The sequence below is a fragment of the Phycodurus eques genome, chromosome 14 (genome assembly GCF_024500275.1).
Source record: "Phycodurus eques isolate BA_2022a chromosome 14, UOR_Pequ_1.1, whole genome shotgun sequence".
NCBI classification, from domain to species: Eukaryota; Metazoa; Chordata; class Actinopteri; order Syngnathiformes; family Syngnathidae; genus Phycodurus; species Phycodurus eques.
In genome coordinates this window covers 1,042,005-1,066,943 of record NC_084538.1, presented here as the reverse complement: position 1 = coordinate 1,066,943, position 24,939 = coordinate 1,042,005, and the positions used below count along the sequence as shown (strand labels likewise).

Sequence of the window (24,939 nt, the reverse complement as noted above, 5' to 3'; positions counted from 1 at the left end):
GGAAACTAGACGCTAATACGCAGTTGTTAATTCCAGCGGCAGTGTTGTAAAACGTCCTCCTGTTCCCTCGCTGCGACGTCAGAGGGTGAGTAGTTTTACTTCATTTTACCTTTAAAAGGTGTTAATGACAATTATTTTAATATTAATTTACATTGTTTTCAATCTTTTTTTTTTTCCCCCCCTTGCAAATTATTTCTTTGGTCTTTTCGCGATTCAAACATTTTGAATGTTATCTCAATTGAAATATTTTGCATTGGTGTTTTTTTAGGTCATTCAAATGTTCATATTTGGTTTATTTTATGTTTTAATGACCATATTTGTTGCATTTATTTCAAATTGTATATAAAATGTACACCGCGACCCTGCTGAGTTTAAGTTGTACGGAATTTTTTTAAAGAGAAGATATTTTAGCAATCAGACGCTAACGCATGTTTTTGAATTCCAACAACACTGGGTGGCAGTATTAACTTCCTGTTCCCGCTCCAACTGTGTAGTTGTACTTTAGTTTCTACATGCACTGAAATGTCAGTTAAGAATTTTAAAACGGCCTGCCATAAAAATGTTTTAATGATGGCCAAAGTTTGGAACAGATTAATTTAGAACGTCATTTAATTATGGGGTATGACTTCCAAGTCAGTAACATCAGAATTTTATTCAAAGGTTTTAAGATGGCCTGGCAGAGAATGCTTTACAATTCCAACTTTGGAGGTTGCCATTTTATGATCACAGAAACACTACTAAAAGAAATAAATTTGCTGTTGATTGCATAATTGAAAACAAAGAGAAGTTGGAACAAAGTTGTGTGAAGTGGAAAGAAAGGAAGCTAAAGGTTGTTGCTAAGTTAGCACGTGAAACATGTTTTGTATTCAGTAGAATGATTAAACTCCAATACAAGCCAAAACAAAAAAACGTATCAATATAATACAGGGCAGACATCGCCCCCGAGTGGAAAGGAATGGAACAGCAGCAGGAGCTGCTTTTTAAGACTTCTTGTACTCGATTCTTTCGACTTTGACGTCGTCTCCGATCAGCTGGTAGACGTACGTCACCACCGTGGACGCCTGGATGTCCATCAGCACGAACGAGGGGATGATGTTGCTACACACACAAAGCAAAATATTTGGATCCGGGGGAAAAAAACAATCAGCTTTCTACAAAGGGACAACAAAAACTTGATCATGTTGTGCAGAGATATCCCAAAAAGACAAATTAAAAAATATATAATCTCAAACGTTTTGCAACAGAGACCACAAAAAAATGCTCATGTTGCTACATACTAGGGATGCGCCACTTTTTTTCAGACCGATCCCAGTTTATTGCCTCAAGTACTCACTGATACCATCATTGCACGATAGAAATTTGTGAACAAAGAACTTTCTGACACGCTTGATTCGCCGGTGTTAAACCGCCGCAATGTAGCGCCAACTAGTATTTATTTTTGCCTAAAGTATCAGCAGTGCCCGATACTTGCTGTCGGTACTCACCCATCCCTACTACAAACGGAGACGATAATAAAATGCGATCATGTTGCTACGGACTGCGAAAACAAAAATGTGATCCTGTTTTCTCCAGACAGAGCTAAGACGGACACGTTTGTACCTTTCTAGCGCGCTGTAGGCTCCGGTGGCAGAGCCGGGGTTGATGTAGAACTTGTTCTCGTTCTCGAAGGCCTCGAACTTGTGCGTGTGTCCCGAGATGAGGATGTCGACGTCCAGCTGCCGCTGCAGCAGCGCCAGGCTGGCCATGTCCCCCCACGGGATCACCTGGTGGCCGTGGATCAGGCCGATCTTGAACTGGCCCACCGTCACCACCTTCTGCTCCGGGTAGTTCAGGTTCTGCAAAGACGCGTGCGTACGGAAACCGTTTGGGAGGTACTTCGGGTTCCGGAAAGCATTTATTTGCCTGCCCCTTTCGCACAGAACCCACGGCACTGTTGCGCTTTACCGCATTTAGATAATTAGCGGTGGTGAACTTTACTTCGACTGAATCGAATAGTTTTCATGCAGAACAGCGATGTGGGAAAATGTAACCTGAATGTGAGAAACCACACAGACGTGGCAATGTCCCACTTTGCTGGGTTCTGTGTGAAAGGCACAGCCTGATGAATGCCAGATCTTCGGTCTGTCTCTGATGTGGCAATTTTGCAGAAAGGTGCTGTAAAGTGTCAAAAGGGCTGGTTATACTACCTCAAAACCGTGACAATTTGTGACTTTAACCGCATCGGTACCTTTCACGCAAATGCCACCTAAATGTGCAAAACCATGTCAGGCTGCTGAATGGCAAATCTTCAGTCACTTCTCTGATGTGGCAATTTTGCGGAAGGGTACGGTGAACGAGGTCTCATATTACCTCATTAGCCTGAAAATTTGTGGGCCGAGTGCAACTGTTTGGTACCTTTCATGCAGAACAGTGATGGGGGGGGGGGCAGTGTGAACAAGTCACCTTTGAAATGTTAAGAGTTACGTTTAGCCGAGCTTTCTCGCCGTACCGACCTCGTCAAAGTCCCCGCGTACGATGTGGACGTCGCCGGCGAGCGTCTTCAGGTAGTCGTAGCTCTCCTTGGTGCACAGATTTCCCGTGCAGAGGATATGTTGGATCTTTCCCGGCACCAGAAGCTTCTTGAACTTGGCCGGCAGCGTGTTGCAGCGGTGCGGGATGTGCAGGTCGCCTAACACCAGGACCAACTGCATGAAAAGGAGATGGCTTAGATGGTGTGTAGGGAAAAACATGAGCGGGCTAGGAATGGCTCCCTGATGCACACCCAGGTAGAAACACTGTTTTTTTTTTTTTTTTTTTTTTTTTTTTGGAGTGAGTGAGTAAAAAGCCAAGTGAATGTCTGTACTACTACTAGTTTGTTAATTACGCCATTGTTACTTGTGTCTTTGATAGACAGCCAACAGGAGACCAGATGTTACATTTTTCAGGAAGTTTTCACACAAGCGCTGAAGACAAAAGCCCACACAAAACTTGACGGCTCCACACAGATGCGGTCTAAAGAAGCAACGGGAAACTTCAGAATATCAAAGAACTTGTCTTTCCTCAAAGAGTGGCTTTTACTTGAGAGGAGACCTGTATTTGTACATGTCAACATCCAGTTCCAGGAATTTGTAGTTCTTGGTATTTAAGTTCCAGAAACTGTTCGTTTTTGGGAGATGTAGTTCCTGAAACTTAAAAGTTTCCAATTGCCGCTGCAGACCCCTTCCCAAAGTTCCTGGACCTCTCAAAGGTACGACTATTTGAGAAGACAAAGCTAATTGGGGAAGCATATTTGCACAAAATGTTTCCCCAACAAATTTGTTGTCATCGCTGCCTCAGTTAGTGTATCGTGAGGAGGATAGCTGTGATGGTGTTTGGGAATGCGTAACGTCCCAAAAATGGTGCTGTGCAGCCCCTCCAGACAGTTTTGCGTTAGCGCGCCAGGCGAGAACACGTGGCATCCACCCACGGCGGGGCGGTAAGGGAGGCACTTACCCGGTGAACAGCCTGGTTGATTGGAGACACGAAAGCGGGATGGAAGAAGTGTGGAATGTGCATCGCGGATAGAATGACACAAGGAAGGAATCATTATTACAACACAAAACAAAAAAATGGCGTGGAGGGGTTGGATAAAGAGAGAAAAAGGCAAACAGTTGGGACAAGAGGGGGGAAATTCAAATTAGAAATTAAACGTAAACCGGCAGACAAAATATGTGAAAAATGTGATGTGATTGATTCAGTTGTTAATCGTTAATCGTTAGTGATTGTGGCATAACAGGGAAAAACTTTGTTTTTTAAACAGACGATTGGCCAGCTCACAAAAGACCGATACTAGCACACGTACTTTAATGCATCAAATTTCAATGAACACAATGACATTGTCAACAGAGACCTTTCTTTCTGAAGCACGAGTCACCGATTTGTCAAACGGCTGCAGTATAGCGCCAACTACTGGTGAGGAGGACTTCGTCAGTTTTGGGGGGGTTTTGTCTCAAGTATCAGTGGCTGGTGTCAGCAGTCTTCACGCGTATCCGATATCTGCCCTATACAGATACCTAGTATCGGTACTCCCCTATCCCTAACTTTAATCTTACAATTTCATAAATACACGCAATAAGATTATTTACCGACATACGTGCATACAAACAAAAAAGTGAATAAATACATTTGAAGGAACCTGAATAACAACATAACAGGCCATAGTCTGCCCACCCGTATTGTCTAGTATTCATATGAGACATTCGAACACGTTAAATCCCAATTAGCAATCAAAATGAGCAGTTAACGAAGCAAATTATGACGTTAGATGACGTCAGTCTGCTGCATTTGCGTGTTAGCACAGCGAGCTATCCACTTCACCAACACGAAAAAGTCACGTTAGAGTCAATGTTGCGCCACGCACGCAAGACGTTGCTTGAAATAAGAACACAAAGACCGCCTCGGTGGCTCACTTAAAGACCTAAAGTGTGTTTATGCCATTCATTTGGTCATTTGGTGCCACTAAAATGCAGAAGCTGTCATGTGATCAGCGAGCCATCTTGGACTACTTGAGGCGTCACCGCCGTTTTACAGCCGCCGATAGCACAACGTCGCTCGCGGGTCGCCTACCAACAACGTGCCGGGGACGGTGTTCTACAACGCCAGTGTCACTTGGCGAAACGGTGTCTCTTTGTGGGTTAGTTCGCACTCACCATCTTCAAATTCGCTGTTTATGCTAGTGAAATTGAGGCAGTGCGTAAAGGCATGCGTCCGCGTCCGCCTCCGCGTCACGCCGTCAGCCAATGAGAAACAACAAAATAAGTGTTAATTCTTCTTCTAGCGAGGGCGGTTGGCGCATTAACGCCACCTACTGGTATGGAGTGTTGATCAGCTACGCCTACGAAGAAAGAAATTATATAAATACAATTAAATACACAAACTATCCATACTGTACAGCATAATAATAGTTTTTACTCATATTCTAGTAGTCAGGCATGTTGTCTTAAAAAAAAAAAAAACAGAATTTGGCGAGTTTTACTATTTTTCAACATTTCTACTACAGTACTTCCAAAAACAGGAAAGCACCGTGTTGTAGTGTATAGTTTCTACTTCTTTTTCGACTATTTCAAAATAAAAATAGTTCAAAGAAATGATAAGCTTATTCGTATGAGGATGGACTCAATTGTCTCCTGAATTTTGTCGACTTTGCAAATAATATAATATATGTAAATTTCTATTTGTATCTTAAGTTTACGTGTTCTTGAGCATTTGGAAAGTGAGTATTATTGTGGCAAACGTTGACGCCGGAAGTAGTGGCACATGCCGCGTAGGCAAGCCCACATAATTTGCTGGTTAAAGCGACGTGTGGAGCGAGTAGCGCTAGCTCCCAGAACATTCCAGAGGTAAGGTGCCAACTAGGGGTTCATCCATTATCCATCTCGGTTCCTCTTCACGCGATCGCAGTTAGACAGATTTAACACGCAGAGCTAAATGCATTTTTCATCAAAATATCTCCACGGAATCAGGGTCAAGTGCGCCGAGCTTCTAAACGACGTCACAGCTCTTCGCCCTGTTAGCATTTGTGGGTTGCGACTATTTCCTGGCAGTCGATTAGGGCTCCGGCTATTTCCTGGTACACGTTGGCCTATTTGGTGCCAAATGGTGGATGTATGTGAAGGTAATGTTACTGGGTTAAGCGTTGATGGTTGCGAGCGGTATAATGTGAAAAAAATCGGGCCGGATGGGACTATGATGAAACACCTTCGACTGGCTTGCGTAAGCGTCATTCCTCCATTTCTAGGCTAACCGCTTCCACCGGCTTTCGGCCACATTTGAAGACTGCTATCGGTGTTTTGAGAGGCTCTGCGTCGTGGTTTTCCTTAATAAATAAAGTAACTTCAATAAAACGCAACGCATTCTGTTTTCCTTGGTGTTCAAAGGTCTCGACACGAGAGAGGACGTTTTCGGATACAGCGGCCCAAGACTTTCGCCTTTTTCATCGTCTTTCTGTGCATTTTTTTTAAATTTATATATATATATATATATATATATATATATATATATATATATAAAGAGCGAGAGAGGCCCCCTCCTCCTTCCTCATCTTCCTCATCCTCCTCGTCGTCACACAGCACCCGAGAAGAAGCCTGCTGCCATAGATACAAGACCAGCGGCACTCATCGACATCGTTCACTGCGCCTCTTGGGACGATCAGCGTTGTGTTTATGTCTTTATTTTGCGAAAACGGTAAGTCGCTCAATGTTGGTTGTGTGCGTTGATAGTACCGCCGTAAGCGAGCGCGTGCGCCGGTTGAACGCGGAGCGCCATCAAAATGGCGCCTCCCAGTCACTGGTGTGCGTTGGCCGGATGACGCACTATGCGCCAAGCTAGCCGGGCTAAGGAGCTAAGCTAACTTTACATTTGTCCTTTACACAAGTAGGCCCATATTGTGCTCTATTTTATATCGTTCCAATTCTGTTGTTATAAGAGGGGGAAAAAACACTAGAAACAACTGCAGCTGTGCATGAAATATAAAAGACAATACATATAAGGGTAGGCATATATAATCATCATCATAAAAAAACAAAATTTGTCGTTTCTAATTCAAATCTAAAAGCAAAAGAAAGGAGCGAGGCTAACCAAAAAAAAAGCCTAACCTGCCAGCCTCCTGAAATAGCTTCTGGGATCGCCTCTAGTGTCGGAATTAATTTGCGTCCGAGTCAAAATAGACGCAAGACGTTCAAAACTCTTTAGGAATAGGCCCCGATGTCGCATTCGCCGAGGCCTGCCCGTTTGTGGCTAGATGGATGCGTGAGGGAAATCACATTGTCACAGCAGCCACATTCAACGTTACACCAACAGAAACGGGAGCAACCAACAGTCGAGAGAGAGGAAAAAATACAAAAGCAGCATTTGAGGTGGAGCCAATGAATGTTCACATCGAAGCAGGAAGAAAAGGAGACGGCCTGTCTGTGTTGGGCCCTAGCGAGTAATAAATAAGGACCGTATTGACAATCCCATTTGCAACAGCAGTAACTGTACAACTGGTGCAAAAAGGAAAGTATTGGAATGCGTTCGGTTCCTAACAAGGGCTGGCCTTGTGTGGACTCGTTCCACCAACCCCTCCACGCTTTTGCGCTTGCACAATGAGCGCTCTTTACAAACATTTAACATTTCTTTTCAAAGCCACGGCGGGCATTCACACATTTGTTTGTTTTTCCTCTTCTGGCCTAATCTGCCCACGTGTCCAATGCGGGATTGCATAGTGTTTGTTCTCTTGGGGTCAGCAGTTTCTTTTGGTGTGAGAGGAGAATTCTGCGTTACCGCGATTCCAAAAGCCACCGAGGTCCCGTGTGCCCATTTAAGGGGGCGTTTGTGGACTCTCAAATGGGAATTGGGACGTCTGCTCCAGTTACAGTTTTCAATTTTGGCCAAGTCAATCCAGAAAGACCAAACCCAGAGAAATACATCATGTCCTTTTACATTTGGCGGATTAAAAATGTTCAAAGGTCTCTAAAAAGCAACATGTGCCATAATGCGCCGATCGGCTTAGGAAGTATTCATTTGCAATTGTTTTTCATCTGAGGAGTGGTACTGCCATCCAAAATCAATTCTCACACAATTGAAAATCGGTGTTGCCAAATGTATCCGTTCCAAAAAGTTTATTCAATCAAATAAATGATCCCGATCTCATTTCAGAATGTGGCAAGCCCAGATTGCAAACCCCTGACAAAATATCAGCATATTTTGTCAATGAGGCCTTTAAAAAAAGAAGATTTAGAATAATAATCATTTGACTTGATTCCTCTGAGAGTTTGAATGTACAAATGAAGGTAATTGAATATGTGTTTAGAACTGAAGCAAAATGATTGAGCGTGCATCTGAAGGCCAACGTTAAACATTCGCATTCTTGTCGTATCCTACCGCATTTATGGCAAACTAATTCAAGTGAAATGTAATGAAGGTTTTCAAACGAGTGACTAGTGAAAGCAGCCCTTTTTCCCGCGAGTAACCGCTGGCCTGACTGGAGTTGTGTCCGTTTGTGTTTCAGAGCTGTTGCGCAGCCGTTGGAACCTGTGTGGTGGAAACTTAGCCTTCAAGCGGGGAGCTTGCGGCCACGGCGGCACGGCGTTTTTCATGTCAGAGACCGAGCGCGCTTGCAGTCGTTTATGTCATCCCCTCTTTTCCAGACAGAAGATCCCGGAAAGTCCCCAATCACGATCCTCTTATCTTGCCGATAGTAGCGCCGCCCGCGTCGTCCCGCCAACATGTCTGTCAACGTCAACCGCAGCGTGTTGGACCAGTTCTACCGCTACAAGATGCCCCGTCTGATCGCCAAGGTGCCGCGACCGGACCGCTGCCGTCGCCATTGACCCCGACCCCCCTCGCCGTTACATTGAATGGCCGTGTTTGTTTTTTCTTCAGGTGGAAGGCAAAGGGAATGGAATCAAGACGGTCATTGTCAACATGGTCGATGTTGCAAAGGCGCTGAACAGGCCTCCAACATGTATGTGATTTTTAGTTTTTTCCAGAAAAGGTCCATACCTCCAAATTTCCTAACGTGAATTGACTCCGTTTAAAACAGTTCACTGGCTCTACTGAAGCCAATAGTCGTTGGCGTTTTCTTTTTCCAAATGGGACTTTTATTGCTTTTTTGGGGGGTTTGAGCCACTTCAAATATTGAGGAAACGATCTCCATTCAAGGAGTGAAACTGGGATAAAGTCCCAAGTATTTCATTTGTACATCCAATCATTGTTTTAACCTCTTATTTCGCACACATTAGTGAATGATGTGTAGGAATTCATTTAATAGTTGTGCATATATCATGTCCATTTTAGTATTCTACATAAAGCTAGATGTTGGCGATATGATGTAGTGGCTGAATATAATGCGTTGCTTTTGTTTTCAACGCGTATATTGGGTTTGGGAAGATGCGGCGTAATGAACAACGTCAGGAAGTTAGGCAATGGGGATTTTGCAAATGTTTTTGTGGGCGAGGGTCAGCTCGACGAGCCGCGTTTCCGACACGATTGACCGCGGCGACTATCTCCCATTTTTCTCTTGAGCAGACCCGACCAAGTTTTTCGGCTGTGAACTCGGCGCTCAAACCCAGTTTGATACCAAAAACGACCGCTACATCGTCAACGGCTCGCACGAGGCCAACAAGCTGCAGGACATGCTGGACGGGTTCATCAGAAAGTTTGTGCTGTGCGCCGAGTGCGACAACCCAGAAACTGATCTGGTAAAGGGTTCGCCCGCAGCCGGCGCTCTGACCCCAATTTGAAAACATCCGAAACATTTTCTTTCCCGTGCGCCCTCGCAGAACGTCAATCCCAAGAAGCAAACCATCGGCACCTCCTGCAAGGCGTGCGGGTACCGCGGCATGCTCGACACCAGACACAAACTCTGCACCTTCATTCTCAAAAACCCACCAGGTGAGGAGACAGTGTTCTTCACAATCACAGCGGAAGTTGCCGTATCGCCAAAGCTGCTGCTCTCACGCCAGAGGCCAGCGACAGCGGCTCTGCCGCCGCCAAAAAGGAGAAGGAGAAGAAGAACCGCAAGAAGGACAAGGAGAACGGCTCTGGAAGCGGAGAGGCCGGAAACCAGGAGAACTTCGACGCTCCCGACGCCGTGGTGCGTTCGCCGTGCGCGGCTAGCGTTTGTATGCCGCCGCTCACGCGCGCGTGCGTTTCAGGACGGAGATGACGACGACGAGGACTGGGGGGAGGAGACCACCAAGGAGGCCCAGAGGAGGCGAATGGAGGAGATCAGCGACCACGCCAAGAACCTGACGCTCAGCGAGGACCTGGAGAAACCTCTGGAGGAGAGAGTCAACCTCTTCTACAACTTTGTCAAAGTCAGTTTGAAGTCACGTCTTACTTAAAGCGGCCTGCGTACGCGTTCATCCAGCTGATAGAGATGTTTTGAAGTACAACTTAAAACGCGTACAGTAAGCGGTTTTCAATGCCCGAGGTAAGCTTTTGCGTATTCGGGCTCGGGCACCATCTCGTGTCGCAAGCTCGCCAAAAACGCGAAAGGCCGCCGATCCTCGGGGCCGACATTTTGCCACGCGTTTGCGTTTGTTCGTCTCCTGACGGCCGTTGTCTCGTGTCCAGCAAAGGAAGGAGAGCGGCGCGGTGGACGCGGCCGACAAGGAGATCCTGGCCGAGGCCGAGCGTCTGGACGTGAAGGCCATGGGCCCGCTCATCCTCAGCGAGCTGCTCTTTGACGACAACATCCGCGAGCAGCTCAAGAAGTACAAGCGACACTTCCTGCGGGTGCGTCTCCTCGCATTTTCCTGGCGTCGGCTGGGCCGTGTGGCCGGAAAATAACATTTCAAATTCCATTTACAACTTTTGCCCAGGTCCCTCCCCCTTCTTCCACTCACTTTTTGCTTGCTTTTTTTTCTTGATGATTTTGCTTTAGCCTAAGAAAACATTCCGCAAGTAGGGTTACATTGAATAACCCTACTTGTGGAATTTAAGTTCAAAACGTCTGTCTCGAATAAAATAGCAAGGGTAGCATAGCACATTGTATGACAGAAATAAGAAATGCACTCCAACACTTATTGGTAATGTGCAAACTTGCAACTTATTTGTTTTAAAAGATAGGGTGCCACTTGTATCCCTGAATATCTGAACAACGTCCAATCTTTTGCTTGAGGGTCTTAACACGAAGTCTGTGCTTGTTGTTGCTTTCGTCAGGGTTTGCGCTTCCCGTTCGCTGCCTCGCCAATGGCTAATTGAAACAGGATGTGGTGACGCGAATATTGCCCGCGTTCGCCATGCTGGTGAATCAACTTCGATGATTTTTATTTTGAATTTTTTTTTTTTATCGTCAGCGATAAAAACCAAACTTCGATATACCGAATACACTCATTCGGTTCTTGGCTTCCGGGCCCCGAGGCAATATTTACTTTCACGAAAGGGTCCGACACGTTTGCAGTTGTCGAGGAAACGTCCAGTTGGCGGCTTTTCTCCGACGTCCCGCCTTTTCTGACAATCGTGCTTAAAAATGACACCCACCTTAGCGCCTCGTTGGTCAGATCCAATTTTTATGAAGTCAGAGGCAGCCTGGGGCCGTTAACTTGAATGCAGGTTTTTCCTTTGCGTCCTCAGTTCTGCCACAACAACAAGAAGGCCCAGAAGTACCTGCTGGGAGGCTTCGAGTGCGTGGTGAAGCTGCACCAAGTCCAGCTGCTGCAGAGAGTTCCCATCATCCTCAAAGACTTGTACGACGCAGACCTGCTGGATGAGGACGTCATCTTCGCCTGGGCTGAGAAGGTCCGGCTTACTTCAAACGTTTTCGCTTCGCAAGCCAAAAAACCCCAACGACGACTCGCTCGTATCGGACGCGACTATCGTCTGTCGCCCTAAATGCCGCGGGAGTTGTCCATTTTCAAGAATGATAGGACTGACTTGCCTTTTGTTAGTCAAAAAAAAAAAAAAGATTTTAAGTTCCACCAACTTGATTCAAGAAAAATAGGAATCGTTGTTATTGATCGTGTAATTTCTTTGTTATTGGCAGGTTGACGATGTATTGTCATTGTGTAAAACCCCCAAATGTCATTGATTTGGGGGACGATATGACACAATCCTATCAGAAATTTGCTGAGGTCGGGCGTCGGCGTAGTTTGTTTTATTGGCGCGCACGTTTTGGGGCGATTGTGCCCGGCGCGCCGGCGGTCTCCAAGCGCCAGACCCTCTGACCGACGGGCTGCCTCTCGCGCAGGTTTCCAAAAAGTACGTCTCCAAGGAGCTGGCCAAAGAGATCCACGCCAAGGCGGCGCCCTTCATCAAGTGGCTGAAGGAGGCCGAGGAGGAGAGCGAGGGCAGCGACGAAGACGACCGCAACGTCGAGGTGATTGCTTCCGTTGAATTGAATGGGCCTCGCTTGTTGTTCCACCAAAATGTTGTTTTGGTGGCAGCCAAAATGAAGGCCTTCATCTTCCTCAGAAAGAAGAAAAAAAAAAAAAAAAACACCTCAAACTGCTTTTCATCAGAATAAGAATTTCATAGTTTTTAATACATTAAAAAAAAAAAAGATAATCTGGAGAATATATAGTAACGTATTTGCTTTTGTAATTTTGCAGTATTTTCATTTTATGTCCACCAATGACTTTGCTTCTCACAAAATGTGTACAATGTAATTAACATTTATTTTAAATGTTCATACCTACATTTATTTTAAAAATGTATTCAAAGATTATTGCCTTTTTATAAATGTATTTAAAAAAAAAAAAAAATGTTTTTTTTTTTTTTGTTTTTTTTACAAATTCTAAAACCGATTAGGTGTTTTTATCTGAAGTCTTGCATTTATTTAAAGTTGTTAACTTAAATATTGAATTGGATTTAAAATGGATTTTAAAAAGACTTAAAAATGCTCATCAAATTGGAAAATGGGTTGGAAAATTTCCAGTTTAATAAATGCTTAATTTATTTAGAAATTCCAAAACGATGTAATACATTAAATGGATTTAAACAATGTTTACATTGAAGCATTTTCAAAAAGTATGAGCTATTTTTGAGAATGGCAGCGCGGCTGTACAAGCCCCAACCGCCGACTCTCCGGTCATGTTTCACGAAGGAGTCTTCAATGGAGTTTCCGTCCACTTGTGTCTGCAGTGTACTGCTTCGCGTAAGGTTCTATTGATTGATTTATTGTAACATTTGTCCCCGCAATTTGGCCACAGGTGGTTTATTCCCCTTCGGCCCGCGAGCTCAAAGTGGAGGCGGTGAAAGCGGAAAAGCCGGAGAAGGAAGAGGAAGACATCGATATCGACGCCATCTGAGAATAATATTGATGATGCTTTCTTGTTTTTGAGGCTTAGACTCCCAATTTTGAAATGGCTGAACCCCCCCCTCCTCCTGACCACCCTGTAACCAACCACCTGACCCTCCCCCCGACCTCTTTCCCCAGCTTGGAGGCATGTTCACGTAAGCTAGCGCTAAACTAACCGGCTGCACGTTGACGTCGGCGTGCGTCCGAGCCGTGACAAAACGCACCAGTGATGCTGTGCTCGTTGTGGGCGATTTTAATCATGCCTGTTTTTTGGGGATCATTGCAGTGCACTTTTTGTGGTCCCTCATATTTTTCCAGTCAATAAAGAAAATGAATGTTTTGCTATTCATAACTACTGCTCGCACTCTTATTGTTCTACACCATGAATATGCAGTCATAGGGAAAAAGCATTTTTTTCCATTTCTTGTTCCTCCTAACATACGTGGTTTATTCCCCTTCGGCCAAATCAGTCTCCTTTTGGTGAAATTGTCCATTTACGTGAACCGTATAGCTCCGGGGAGGGCGGGGTTCGCAGTCCTTGAACACTGGCGGCTAGATCCATTCCACACGCACGGAATTGTGAAGGTTGCTCTGCGGCAGACTAACACGGCCTGAGGTTCTGCCTGTCACAGGAGTTGACAAGACCCCCCCCCCCCCCCCAAAAAAAAAGAAAATAACACAGAGTAGCAGTACCCGTTTGGCTCCTCCCCCCCCACCTCTGGATGGACATCCTCTATTGCTACGCTTCCATTTAAGCAACATTTTGGCTCCTCAGATCAGCCCGTGTCGTGTTCGTTGCGCTGGCCTTTGTATTTTCTCGTTGAGGTGCTGCGGGTCGCGGACCCGGTCGCGACCTGCACTTCACATCGGTGACGAGCTGATCCGCTAGTACATCTTGTCTTAATGAGGAAACGCACCTAATTGGTTGACAGATGTACATGTTAAATGTATTAAGCGACAGATCGATGTTAAGAATCGTCTCACAACACAGAATGAACTTCATTCAGAAATGGCCAATAAAAACTGAAAAACAGACAATGATTTTAGTCAATTCTTTTCCAGAATGAGAGTGCTTAAAAGAGGATTTCTATTTGCATTTAATTTTTTTTTTTTTTATTTCTACAATTTCTATTCACGTGGCTCGTTTAAAAGCATACAACAACCACGATGCCCAAAATTATAGACAATCAGCATAAATGTTAACAAAAATGATAGTAGCGCAAAACATGACTTCCCGTAACTTCATGGTTTCTTTCAACAATGAACCCCTCCAATGTAGTATATTGCTGAGACTTTAAGTGAAGATATCATCTGACACAAATTCAACATTTTGTCATCATGTTTCCAAAAGGACGAAGCAATATAACAATGCCCCGAGAGTGTCAGAGACTCTGAAAACAAAAGACACTCATCCCAATCTACAAATTTTCAAATACTTAACATTGTACTTGTTTGTAATAAAAAGAATTTGAAAAAAAAACAATCTTCTGCCCAAAATCGACGACGTCACATTGACTTTGACGCTTTTGACTTGAAGTGGTGCAAATTCCCATCTTTTCGATTGGCGTGCGAACGCAACAGTTTTGACGCCGCTTCGCGCGGCTGCTGTCGCTTGGTCGGTAGAGGGCGACGCAGAGACGTGAGCGTGTGCATGACCAAGACGAAGAAGAAGACGAAGAAGAAGAAGAAGCTGACTTCCGCCTGAGTGAAGTGATGACGAGCGGATCGAGCAAGTGGCTGTGACGAAGACGCGCACGACGTCGGCGAGTGGGAACGTTCCAGGTCAACTTGTCTTTTTCACTTTTGTTTTTTGTTCAGTTGGGCTGTGTTCGCCTTGACTGCCGAGCGCAATACACGCGAGCTAGCTGCTTACGTTAGCATCGGGTAGCTGTTTGTTTGTCTGTCGACCAAGGTGTCAACAGCAGCGACTGAAGTGTCACGATAAGACGGCCGAATACAGCGTTTGAGTGCGAATATTCGTTATTTGAAGGTAAATCCCTCCCATGAGGTCGGATGCTAATTTATGCTTGCCGGTCAATAGGATTTTCCATTGACTACGAACATTAAGCTGGCGATGTTCACGGTTACATTTCGATTAATCGCCCAGCTCGAGTCTGAGAATGAGCACGACGACTGCGAGCAAAATGATGAATGTCTTGGCACTGGTCTCTTCTTTTTAGGAAAGTGCAACATCAAACGTTTGTCGTCTTTTTTAGGAAATAGCAAGTGTAACAGTTTGAACAGTCTGTATTAAACCCAAACACCAATGGCATTTTTTGGGCGTTTCTCAAATGTATTCAAATCAAAGTTTTTTTGGTTGGCACGTCTGCCTCACAGTTGGTTGCGGGTTCAAATCCAGCCTCGCCTGTGTGGCCGCCGTGTCTGCGTGGGTCTTTTTCCTCCCACATCCCCAAAACATGCATGCAAGGTTGATTGAAGACTCTAAATTGCCTGAGTGCGAGCGGTTGTTAGTTTCTATGTGGCTGGCGACCAGTTGAGGGTGTAGCCCGCCGCTCGCCCGAACGCCCGCAACCCGTCAGGAGGAAAAGCAGTACGGACAATGGATGGATGAATTATTCATGAGATGATTCTACTTTGTTGATATTGAATATTGACTCTGCCGACTTTGTTTATCCTCATTGTTGCGCATACATTGCAGAATGCTTTTTGGAATGCGCACAATTGCAGTCTGTATTCCGCAGACGTCCTTGTGCACGTTTGTCGAGTTCTTGTCTGCTGACATTTTAGCCAGACTTTGCTGTTCTTTTTCTTCGTCCGGCGTCCCTTTTCTCGGGTTGCGGGAGAGCCGGAGCCGACCTGTATCCGAATCTCCGTTTTCTGCCGTGTTTCACGTAAATAAGTCACTTTGAAAAGGTTGCTTGCGTGCGGGGGTCCGTAGTACAGACAACAGATAGATGGGACGTCAAGCGGCGCTGCTGTTGCCGCGGTGATGTGCAAATGTCTCGAATTCCATTTTCAGTAGGAAAAGTGCCGGAGCCCTCATCTTCTCGGCCGACCTTCTGACACGCTCAGTCGAGCGTCCGCCGCCACCCACACGTGACGTGAGTCTATCTGTCTGTCTGTTTTCCAGCCTTTATTGACATGTTATTTATATTGACTAAATCGTTTTGGATCATTTCCAACGATTACACGTCTGTGTGTGTGTTTTCTGATCAGCGGCGGAAGCGTGTAAAGTGCAGCATCAAACGTCGCCATGGTGCTCGCCGATCTGGGCCGCAAAATCACGTCGGCGCTGAGGTCGCTCAGCAACGCCACCATCATCAATGAAGAGGTAACGTGCGACAGCACACCGACGTAGCGCCCTCAGCCGCCATCCAAACCGCTCCGCAGACGGCGTTTTGTCCCAATAATAGGCTCAGAAAGGGGTCGAGGCCAACGAGCGTCAGTATTAAATGTGTTCAACGTTTACCACGCAGCGACCGCGTTCAGAATCATTCACTCATTCCCTACTCCACAATCACTACATGGGGATTTTCATTGGAGATTTTTGGAACTAACTCGATCTGCTATCTCAGAAAAGTCCCATTGTAGTGATTCAGGTTTCAAGAAGGAGTCAATCGAGCCATTCGCTCATTCCCGACTTCGGAATCACTCCAGTTGGATTTTTCGTCGACTTTTTAGGGAAGTGTCTATGTCCATTCCATCAAATCCCGATACAGCAAGTAAGGAATGAGTGAATGATTGCATTTTTGTCTCGCACTGACACGAGCGTCTCCTCCCGCCAGGTCCTCAACTCCATGTTGAAGGAGGTGTGCGCCGCCCTCCTGGAGGCCGACGTCAACATCAAGCTGGTCAAGCAGCTGCGAGAGAATGTCAAGTGAGTGAGAAGTTTTAGGTATTTAGTTTATTTTCTCCCTCAGGCCAGGTACGCACAAGGATTTTTCAAATTCTCAAAGGTGATCTGTGGCAGAACCCATCCATGAAGATCCCATCCGCCGATCTCAAATCCAAGACCGACATCTCTCATGATCAAACGTGATCTAACAAAAGCCAAGGAGAAAGTATCGTTATGCTTGCCGACTATTTCCGAAGGAGGCGGCAGTCTCTTAGAATGGTGATTGTTAATTACAAGACACTTGTACAAAATATGTTTGGGTTTCTGGCCGGCTCAGTCAGGTGACGTCCCGATTGGCCACATTCGTGTCACGAGCCGTCGACGTTGCCCGCACACGCCAAGATTTTGGGTCGTTAAGATTGCCGGCCCTGACCCATTTCGGACACTATTATCGGGACCGGTCCGCTGTTGACACACCTCAGACCAAAGGACCGTCTTATAAAATGTATTGTCGTCCTGGATTGGGAAGGTGCGCAATCGGGACAAAAAGGGCCCGATGGTCTTAGTGTGCTGCCGTAGTTCCCCTTTGCTGACGCGAACTGCTCGCACTAACAAAACAGCCACCGAATGCATCCGACGAAAGCCTAGCTTCCCATTGGACTCGCGACTTTCTCGTCTTTGTCCCCGCAGGGCTGCCATCGACCTGGAGGAGATGGCGTCGGGTCTGAACAAGAGGAGGATGATACAGCACGCCGTCTTCAAGGAGCTGGTCAAGGTCAGAGTGGTACAAAAACAAGTCGTGGTACGAGGAGGAGATGGGAAAAAAACGCGTGTGGCGCGGTTTTGCTCGTTGTGTTGTCATAGCTGGTTGACCCCGGCGTGAAGGCGTGGACGCCTGTCAAAGGGAAGAACAACGTCATCATGTTTGTCGGCCTGCAGGGCAGCGGCAAAACCACAACCTGCTCAAAGGTGAAGCCTGACAACTGTCATTCATTCATAATAATAATAATAATAATAATAATGATGGACACAATCCAGATGGGTTATTGATGTCTGCCTCGCAGCTGGCGTATTACTACCAAAGAAAAGGCTGGAAGACGTGCCTCATCTGTGCCGACACATTCCGCGCCGGTAAACCACTCGACACCGCGTCGTGTGACGTGGCGAATGACACGTGACCCTCACTGGGGGGCTTTCCTGTCCGCAGGCGCCTTCGATCAGCTCAAACAAAACGCCACCAAGGCCAGAATACCCTTCTACGGCAGGTGAGTCGGGCGGTCTGCTTCCCCCTTGGGCCTGTCGCCGCAATTACTATATCCACTTATCGCTCGCTAAATAAAATGGATATTTGAACTGGAAATCTACAACTTGCTTCATGCTACAGCGCATTCGTAGTATACAGCCTGAGCTCGTACAAACGACTCGGGATCATTTTGTGTCCAGCCGCGTCCCTCTGCCGGTCACTTCTTCATTTGACAGCATCTCAGTACTGCAACATTGCAAACGACGCTACTGCGTTGCGTTCAGTTACACAGAGATGGATCCCGTGGTGATCGCAGCGGAAGGCGTGGAGAAGTTCAAAGGCGAGAACTTTGAGATCATCATCGTGGACACCAGCGGACGCCACAAACAGGAGGACTCGCTGTTTGAGGAGATGCTGCAGGTCTCCAACGCCGTGGTGAGCACCCGAACGCACCGCTCCGCCGCGCCCCTTCCGCCCCAACCGCCAGTCGGCCTCAGAGGCTTTTGCGTGCGTTTCCGCAGCAACCCGACAACGTCGTCTACGTGATGGACGCCTCCGTCGGTCAGGCCTGCGAGTCTCAGGCCAAAGCCTTCAAGGACAAAGTGGACGTGGCGTCGGTCATCGTCACCAAGCTGGACGGACACGCCAAAGGGGGAGGAGCTCTGAGCGCGTAAGCGGCTGCGCGCTCGTGACGCTTTATTCAATTTTATCGCTTATCGAAGATGCTCAGTTCCAGTTGAGACCCAAAAAAATCTCATCTCCTGTTGTAAGCGTAGCATTCACCAGACCGAGGTTTCTCAAACATTGCTTACATTTGCCAAGTCACACCACCGAACAAGAATGTCGCAAGAAGTACATCGTCGCATGTCCAGAATCACAAAAAAAAACACGTCATCTTGCTTGAGTTTTTGCAAACGCTGCATTGTCCGAGTTGGTATCGTACCTTATGTTGCCACCGTATACCGTTGCGCAACAACGTCGACACGACAGAAACCCGAGATCATGTTCGATCGCTTATTTAATATGCTGGAAAAGTTGCTAATTCGTAGATTACGTTGCCGGTAAAATCCGCGCTCGCACCGAACAAAAGCCTTCAATACCAGGGCCCGACCGATATGGATTTTTTTCAGGCCAAAGCCGATTTTCGGTAGCAAAAGAACATTACGATAAACGATTCATCGGCCGATCCGTTTAAAAAATATATAATGAATCAAATAAAACTTCTTTTTGGATCCCTTACCGCTTACAGCAACAAATACATGAATTTCAGTCACATCATTGGACTGTTTTACAATACTTTGTCCTTTAGCATTTGTTTAGCTTGACAACAGAGAGGAATTTTCAAGTACACCAATGTCCCAAAAATGCATTCTCCGATGAATTTAATGATAGATTTCAACCATCGATGTATGCAACGTAATGAGTGAAGTTACTGATGCACGATGCAGTTGAAACTTAAGTCCCATTTCTTCTACTCCATTCGTTTCTTTGCCATGAAGTGTTGACTTCCCCAAAAATCGACACCCTTGAACAGAGTTGCGTTTTAAATGTATGATATACAGACGTAGCGTTAAACTGAATCTTTTTGTGTGCATTTTTTTTTCCTGATGATCCATTTTTGCATGATTCTGTATTTCCCGTAACATTGTCTGTTTAAATATCTTTGTCTTATGTTGTAATGTGGTTAAAAGAAAAACTCAACCAATTTTCGCAGATTTCAAACGGACCAATATTGGCCGATAAAATCAGTTGGGTGATTAATCGGTCGGGCCCTATACAATACTTGACTGACTCAGCAGTTAAAACATCTTGGTGCATCAGAAAATCAGGGCTTATGTGCTATTTGATATGAACACCCCCCTTATTTGCAACACTTCATGGGAGTTAATAGTTGTTCTCAAGCTATTTGCAACACTTTAAATTGGTTGATAATGCGTAAAAATAACAGACGACACTGGGGCGGATCATCCATCCATCCATCCATCCATCCATTTTCTGAGCCGCTTCTCCTCACTTGGGTCGCGGGCGTGCCGGAGCCTATCCCAGCTGTCATCGGGCAGGAGGCGGGGTACACCCTGAACCGGTTGCCGGCCAATCGCGGGGCACATAGAAACAAACAACCATTTGCACTCACAGTCACGCCTACGGGCAATTTAGAGTCTCCAATTCATGCATGTTTTTGGGATGTGGGAGGAAACCGGAGTGCCCGGAGAAAACCCACGCAGGCACGGGGAGAACATGCAAACTCCACACAGGCGGGGCCGGGGATTGAACCCGGGTCCTCGGAACTGCGAGGCAGACGCTCTAACCGGTCGGCCGCCGGGGCGGATCAATCGTATCTATTTGTGGAAAAATCGGAAACTGACCGTAGTTGGACATACGGGGTTTCTGCACAACGGCGGCGATGAATTAATGACCACGTCTCGGTTTACTCACAAATGTAATTGGTGTATGAATGGCAACAGGTTCAATGTACAAGAGCATTTCATTCTTCTCCACGACAACGCCAAGAACAGAATTGTCAAGATCAAAATCAGATTTGCTGTTGCGCCTGAAGCTTTTTGGCTTTATTACCATTCCATACATCAAGTTTCCTTATTATCATAGTCACGTGCGACATTTGATGGATGAGGGAAAAGACGGCAAGTGATTGACTATTGAGTTGTGAAAGTCGGTCAACGTAGACCTGAGCGATATGCCTCCTTGGACGCCGTGAACAGGGAGGAAGAGCGCTCGACATTCAATAAGTTTGGTCCGTTTTGGAGCGACGCCGCCGTCGTCTGTAAGCTTTTTTTGTAAGCGATTGGGCGGCTGTTTCCTGTCAGAGTGGCGGCCACCCGGAGTCCTATCGTCTTCATCGGAACTGGCGAGCACATCGACGACTTGGAACCCTTCAAGACGCAGCCGTTCGTCAGCAAACTGCTCGGTATGTCATCGTGCCGCCGCCGAGGTGGTTTTAAAAAAAAACAGGAAAAAAAGAGAGCGCCCTTCCCTTCTTACGACTTTGTCTTCCTGTCAGGCATGGGCGACATCGAGGGCCTGATCGACCGAGTCAACGAGCTGAAGCTGGACGACAACGAGGAGCTGATTGACAAGCTCAAACACGGTGAGATGCGTTCAGGTTCCGGCTGCGTGTTGTGTTCAGGTTCCTGCCGTCTGCTGCGCTCAATTTTCTGCTCTTGATATGTAACAGCGCTACAAAACATGGCAGCCCAGGTGATGGCCATATTGTAATTTCTGTTTTAATATTTCAATATTTCCCAGGTAGTGTGTTTTTTTTTAATTTTTTTATTTTTATAAATGCACAGAAATATTTTATTTTTCATACTTTTTCCAAATATGGTTCTTTCAGTTGTTTTGTCTGATACTTGAAATAGATTTCTAACATGTTTGTCCAAATGGGTTGTATATTTTGACAAATCCAGTAATTTTCCTTTTTCTATAAAATCTTTCTGATACTTTTGTTTTCTCCAATCGTATTTTTTCAAATTGTTTTCTTATGTCTCCTCATATATTTTTCAAATTCATGACACTTATAGCGCTTTCCAATTGTGCACATTATTCATTGACTCCACAGTCACACCCCGCGGCGGCAAGCTACTTGTGTAGCCATAGTCTGACAGAAGCCTGGCTGCCATTCTGCGCCTACGGCCCCTCCGACCACCAAACATCCAACCGCATTCTTTCGTAGGCAATGCGGGTTAAGACGACCAGTTATGGTGTAGTTATTTGGCTAGTATTTTTTATTTTCTGCATAATATCGGCCTCCTTTTCATTTGTAGGTTTTCTTTTTTAACATATATATTGTAAAATATTTAAGTTTTGTGCATTTTTCTCTATATTTGTGTATTTTAATTTCAAGTGAATGTCTGTTTTTAGCCAATAGTCTTCTTTTTAGTTTTTATTTTGTTCCATTTGTATTACTTCAAATGTTTGGCCTAATATGTTTTCATTTTTTTTTTCCCATCATTTTCCAAAGAAGAATGTTTGTTTGTATTTTTCATCAAATGCGGTGTAGTCTACGTGGCGCGTTCGGGTTGCTCCTCCCCCTGCTGCGTTGTGGCTTTGACGTGTGCCTTCTGACCCTCAGGCCAGTTCACGCTCAGAGACATGTACGAGCAGTTCCAGAACATCATGAAGATGGGACCCTTCGGACAGATCATGGTAACCCCCCGCTCACGGGACCCTCCGCTGCCATTTTGCGCTTCAACTAAATGTACGCGCGTGCGTAGGGTATGATTCCAGGCTTCGGAACGGACTTCATGAGTAAAGGAAACGAGCAGGAATCCATGGCCAGACTGAAGAAGCTCATGACCATCATGGACAGCATGAACGACCAAGGTAACGTACCGCGATCGTCGTGGAATTGCCAACCGGCTAAAGGTAAATGGGAATGTAAAATAAAATGTGAAATTTTCAAGCTTTTTTTTTTTTTTTTTTTTGAATTTATATTATATCTTTGTACTGTACTGGGTGTTTTAGGCCATGGTACTGTACAGTAATATGGGTGCACACGGCAAACAAGTGCTTCGTTTTAACGGACAATCGGCTATATCGGACGACTCCCGGCCCATTTGTCCTTTCTATCAAGGTTCCAAGAGTAAAGCCTATACGTGAAAAAGAGTTGCACGGTGGTAGCTTTAAGACGGCCGCACACCCGGCGATGCAGCTGAACCAGAGGACGCAGGGCACTCGCCAACAAATCATGACGGGCTGGCTCTCCCTTGGTACAACCGCATGTCATTTTATTTTGGGGGGGATCATGTGATATAACCTGTCCTTTTTCTATAACTTTACCGATGAACGTGTTGAACGCTATTGGCAGGGTTACGTCAGTACATCCGCCATATTGAACGTGTCAGTTCCAACAACGCCCCGGGTTTCGCAAAGGGCGCACCCGGAGGCAACTTCCCAACATACCCTCTGTTGATATTTTGCGCGTTTGTTGTGTCGGTGCGACTATATGTTTATAAGGAGATCTGGGTGTGTATATGTAGTGGGATGTAAGCGTGTAGCCAGGAATTTCTATCATCGCCATGACGACGTGAGGTGGCCGCCCACTTTTGTGTGCGCGCGTCTTTCTGCTTGTAGAGTTGGACAGCAAAGACGGCGCCAAGCTGTTCAGCAAGCAGACCAACCGCATCCAGCGCGTCGCTCGCGGAGCGGGCGTGGCCACCCGGGACGTCCAAGAACTTCTGACCCAGTACACCAAGTTTGCCCAGATGGTCAAGAAGATGGGCGGCATCAAAGGCCTGTTCAAAGGTGACGCGTCAGTCACCGGCCGAGTTTGTCACGTGCGCGTCGTCGTCTTACGCGTGTCGTCTTTGTGTGCGCGCTCAGGAGGAGACATGTCCAAGAATGTCAACCCTTCTCAGATGGCCAAACTCAACCAGCAGATGGCCAAGATGATGGACCCCCGTGTGCTTCACCACATGGGTAACACTCACACACGTGCACGCAGACACACTCGCGAAACGGCCTCCTCTTGGTGCAGTCATCAAAATGGAATTAATTCTATGACTTTGATCCAATAATTGAAAGACTTACTCCGCTATTACATTTTCAACGGGGTAACTTGTAATTGTAACCAAGTACATTTCCTCAGTCGTCTTTCCCAACACTGCTCAAAACAACATGGTGAGGAACAAAAGCATGTAAAGAGTAACGTTTAGCTTGATTTTCTACAACTTACAGTACTGTTGTTAAAAAGAGCACTGCAAAGAACTCTGGAAGCAGGAGGATCTGCCGGCCCTAATTCCCATGATGCTTTGTGCTGCCTTCCCCGCCGGGACCGTCGATGCGGTGGATAGCGCCTAATGCTTTGGCCAGGAAATCGGCCATCTTTAGCATGTCCGCATGGGTTGAGGTTCATATCACTCAAGCCGAGCACACCTCCCTTTTGTGTCGAGTGAGTGGATGGCGACCAAGTGGACAAGCAGAATGCCTGCAAAACTCTAAAGTCTCCAATTGTAGACATTGAATTGCAGCTATGAAACTTTGAAATCGATATAAATACTGTCTTTGTTTCTCTCTCCCTTCTAGAAACTGATTCTCAATAAACCTCAATTAGAATACTAAGAAACCACAGCGGAAGCTTAAAAACGCCACTGTGACGCAGTCAAACTGTTCCGGCATAAAAGGGATAGATTTTCCGTTCTGCTTGACCTAACAGCCGAACAGGACAAAAATTAAATAAAAAATAAATACATGATCTGTCACTACTTTGCCGATTTCGTCTTTTGCGGGGAGTTTGTGGATTGTAACCCCCGCAATAAACGAGGGCTTACTGTATGATGTGACTTGACTCCCCCCCACCGCAGTAACTCGAAGGTTAACAGTTGAGACTTGCACTGATGTGACTTCTGATGGGCACGCGCACACGCTGACCTTGCGGTTTGTGCGCACAGGCGGCATGCAAGGCCTGCAGTCGATGATGCGCCAGTTCCAGCAGGGCGCGGCGGGAAACATGAAAGGCATGATGGGATTCAACAACATGTGAGCGACACGGCGCCGCAGGAAAACCCCCGCGTGAGCTTCTTCTGGAGGGAGGAGCTCGCTTTTTTCCTTCTTTTTTTCCCCTGGATGAAGACGCTGCGTCTTGATTGGACGAGGCGGGACGATCGGCGCCCCAAACGAGCAAAAGTTTCTATTTGTCCATTTTTAATCAGAATCGCAGGTGATATGTGCTGAGTGATGTCATCACTCGTGAAACTTTTCAGAATTAAATATATACAGTTCACGTTCTGAGACTCTTGTTTGTATTGAATTATTCTATCGGCGCATTTGATTTGTCGTGACATCGTTTCCTCAGCTTGCTCCAAAGATACATCAGTCGCAGTCACTATTTTAGCTTTGATTGATTTTTATTTCATATCGACCAAGTTTGAATGTTGGAACAAACGTGAGCGATGTTAGCCACAACATTAGCTTAGCTGAGTTGAGCATGGCAGCGAGTTTCAGTGCTCATGCACACTTTGACCCTTTCTGACTATTTAATGATGATTTATGGATATTTTGTGATTGATGTGAGAAATATAAACTTTTAAGCAGAAGCTCCTCCCGTCTACCTGGCCTGCACCCGACATTCGTGCGTCGGATTTGAGGACTGAATATTGCGCTCAGTCAAGGACAAACCTGTTTCAAAACATGAATGGCTTTAAA

General features: G+C 45.9%; 3 protein-coding genes across 8 annotated transcripts; 2 read left to right on the top strand and 1 right to left on the bottom strand.

Annotated features, from left to right (window-relative positions):
* Positions 1 to 7: 7 nt before the first annotated feature.
* Positions 8 to 13,091, top strand: eif5 (eukaryotic translation initiation factor 5). Of its 4 annotated transcripts, none has more exons than XM_061695499.1 (12): positions 8 to 85; positions 5,895 to 6,201; positions 8,006 to 8,294; positions 8,380 to 8,461; positions 9,025 to 9,197; positions 9,279 to 9,390; positions 9,462 to 9,592; positions 9,654 to 9,815; positions 10,075 to 10,236; positions 11,077 to 11,241; positions 11,690 to 11,818; positions 12,651 to 13,091. In XM_061695499.1, the coding sequence occupies exons 3-12, from the start codon at positions 8,223 to 8,225 to the stop codon at positions 12,747 to 12,749; spliced, it is 1,287 nt and encodes a 428-aa protein (XP_061551483.1). In that variant the 5' UTR covers positions 8 to 85; positions 5,895 to 6,201; positions 8,006 to 8,222; the 3' UTR covers positions 12,750 to 13,091. The 4 variants fall into 4 exon arrangements, with proteins under 4 accessions (XP_061551483.1, XP_061551482.1, XP_061551485.1 ...); XM_061695498.1 differs by lacking the exon at positions 8 to 85 and adding an exon at positions 5,254 to 5,357; XM_061695501.1 differs by lacking the exon at positions 8 to 85 and adding an exon at positions 5,364 to 5,632.
* Positions 550 to 4,778, bottom strand: vps29 (VPS29 retromer complex component). 2 transcript variants are annotated; one of them, XM_061695503.1, is made up of 4 exons: positions 4,668 to 4,778; positions 2,493 to 2,684; positions 1,600 to 1,835; positions 550 to 1,098 (listed from the first exon to the last, which is right to left on the bottom strand). In XM_061695503.1, exons 1-4 carry the CDS (start codon positions 4,668 to 4,670, stop codon positions 981 to 983), a joined length of 549 nt encoding a protein of 182 aa, XP_061551487.1. In that variant the 5' UTR covers positions 4,671 to 4,778; the 3' UTR covers positions 550 to 980. The 2 variants fall into 2 exon arrangements, with proteins under 2 accessions (XP_061551487.1, XP_061551486.1); XM_061695502.1 differs by lacking the exon at positions 4,668 to 4,778 and adding an exon at positions 3,472 to 4,576.
* Positions 13,092 to 14,414: 1,323 nt separating the features above from the next.
* Positions 14,415 to 24,517, top strand: srp54 (signal recognition particle 54). 2 transcript variants are annotated; one of them, XM_061696557.1, is made up of 17 exons: positions 14,415 to 14,521; positions 15,720 to 15,801; positions 15,917 to 16,031; positions 16,486 to 16,577; positions 17,226 to 17,310; positions 17,400 to 17,504; positions 17,600 to 17,666; positions 17,743 to 17,800; positions 18,063 to 18,213; positions 18,300 to 18,448; positions 20,604 to 20,704; positions 20,798 to 20,884; positions 21,869 to 21,942; positions 22,011 to 22,119; positions 22,870 to 23,040; positions 23,119 to 23,214; positions 24,186 to 24,517. In XM_061696557.1, the coding sequence occupies exons 3-17, from the start codon at positions 15,954 to 15,956 to the stop codon at positions 24,275 to 24,277; spliced, it is 1,515 nt and encodes a 504-aa protein (XP_061552541.1). In that variant the 5' UTR covers positions 14,415 to 14,521; positions 15,720 to 15,801; positions 15,917 to 15,953; the 3' UTR covers positions 24,278 to 24,517. The 2 variants fall into 2 exon arrangements, with proteins under 2 accessions (XP_061552541.1, XP_061552542.1); XM_061696558.1 differs by having other exon boundaries at positions 14,417 to 14,729.
* The last annotated feature ends 422 nt before the right edge of the window (positions 24,518 to 24,939 follow it).

What these genes read in the sequence shown, in the direction of transcription:
- srp54 (XM_061696557.1), top strand. Translation starts at nt 15,954, where the DNA reads ATGGTGCTCGCCGATCTGGGCCGCAAAATCACGTCGGCGCTGAGGTCG. An exon ending in CCACCATCATCAATGAAGAG is followed by an intron (nt 16,032 to 16,485) that starts GTAACGTGCGAC and finishes TCCTCCCGCCAG; the next exon opens with GTCCTCAACTCCATGTTGAA. An exon ending in TGCAGGTCTCCAACGCCGTG is followed by an intron (nt 18,214 to 18,299) that starts GTGAGCACCCGA and finishes GCGTTTCCGCAG; the next exon opens with CAACCCGACAACGTCGTCTA.
- eif5 (XM_061695499.1), top strand. Translation starts at nt 8,223, where the DNA reads ATGTCTGTCAACGTCAACCGCAGCGTGTTGGACCAGTTCTACCGCTAC. An exon ending in CATTCTCAAAAACCCACCAG is followed by an intron (nt 9,391 to 9,461) that starts GTGAGGAGACAG and finishes CTCTCACGCCAG; the next exon opens with AGGCCAGCGACAGCGGCTCT. An exon ending in ACAAGCGACACTTCCTGCGG is followed by an intron (nt 10,237 to 11,076) that starts GTGCGTCTCCTC and finishes TTGCGTCCTCAG; the next exon opens with TTCTGCCACAACAACAAGAA.
- vps29 (XM_061695502.1), bottom strand. Translation starts at nt 3,534, where the DNA reads ATGCACATTCCACACTTCTTCCATCCCGCTTTCGTGTCTCCAATCAAC. An exon ending in TCAACCAGGCTGTTCACCGG is followed by an intron (nt 2,685 to 3,471) that starts GTAAGTGCCTCC and finishes CTTTTCATGCAG; the next exon opens with TTGGTCCTGGTGTTAGGCGA. An exon ending in TACGCGGGGACTTTGACGAG is followed by an intron (nt 1,836 to 2,492) that starts GTCGGTACGGCG and finishes GCGTCTTTGCAG; the next exon opens with AACCTGAACTACCCGGAGCA.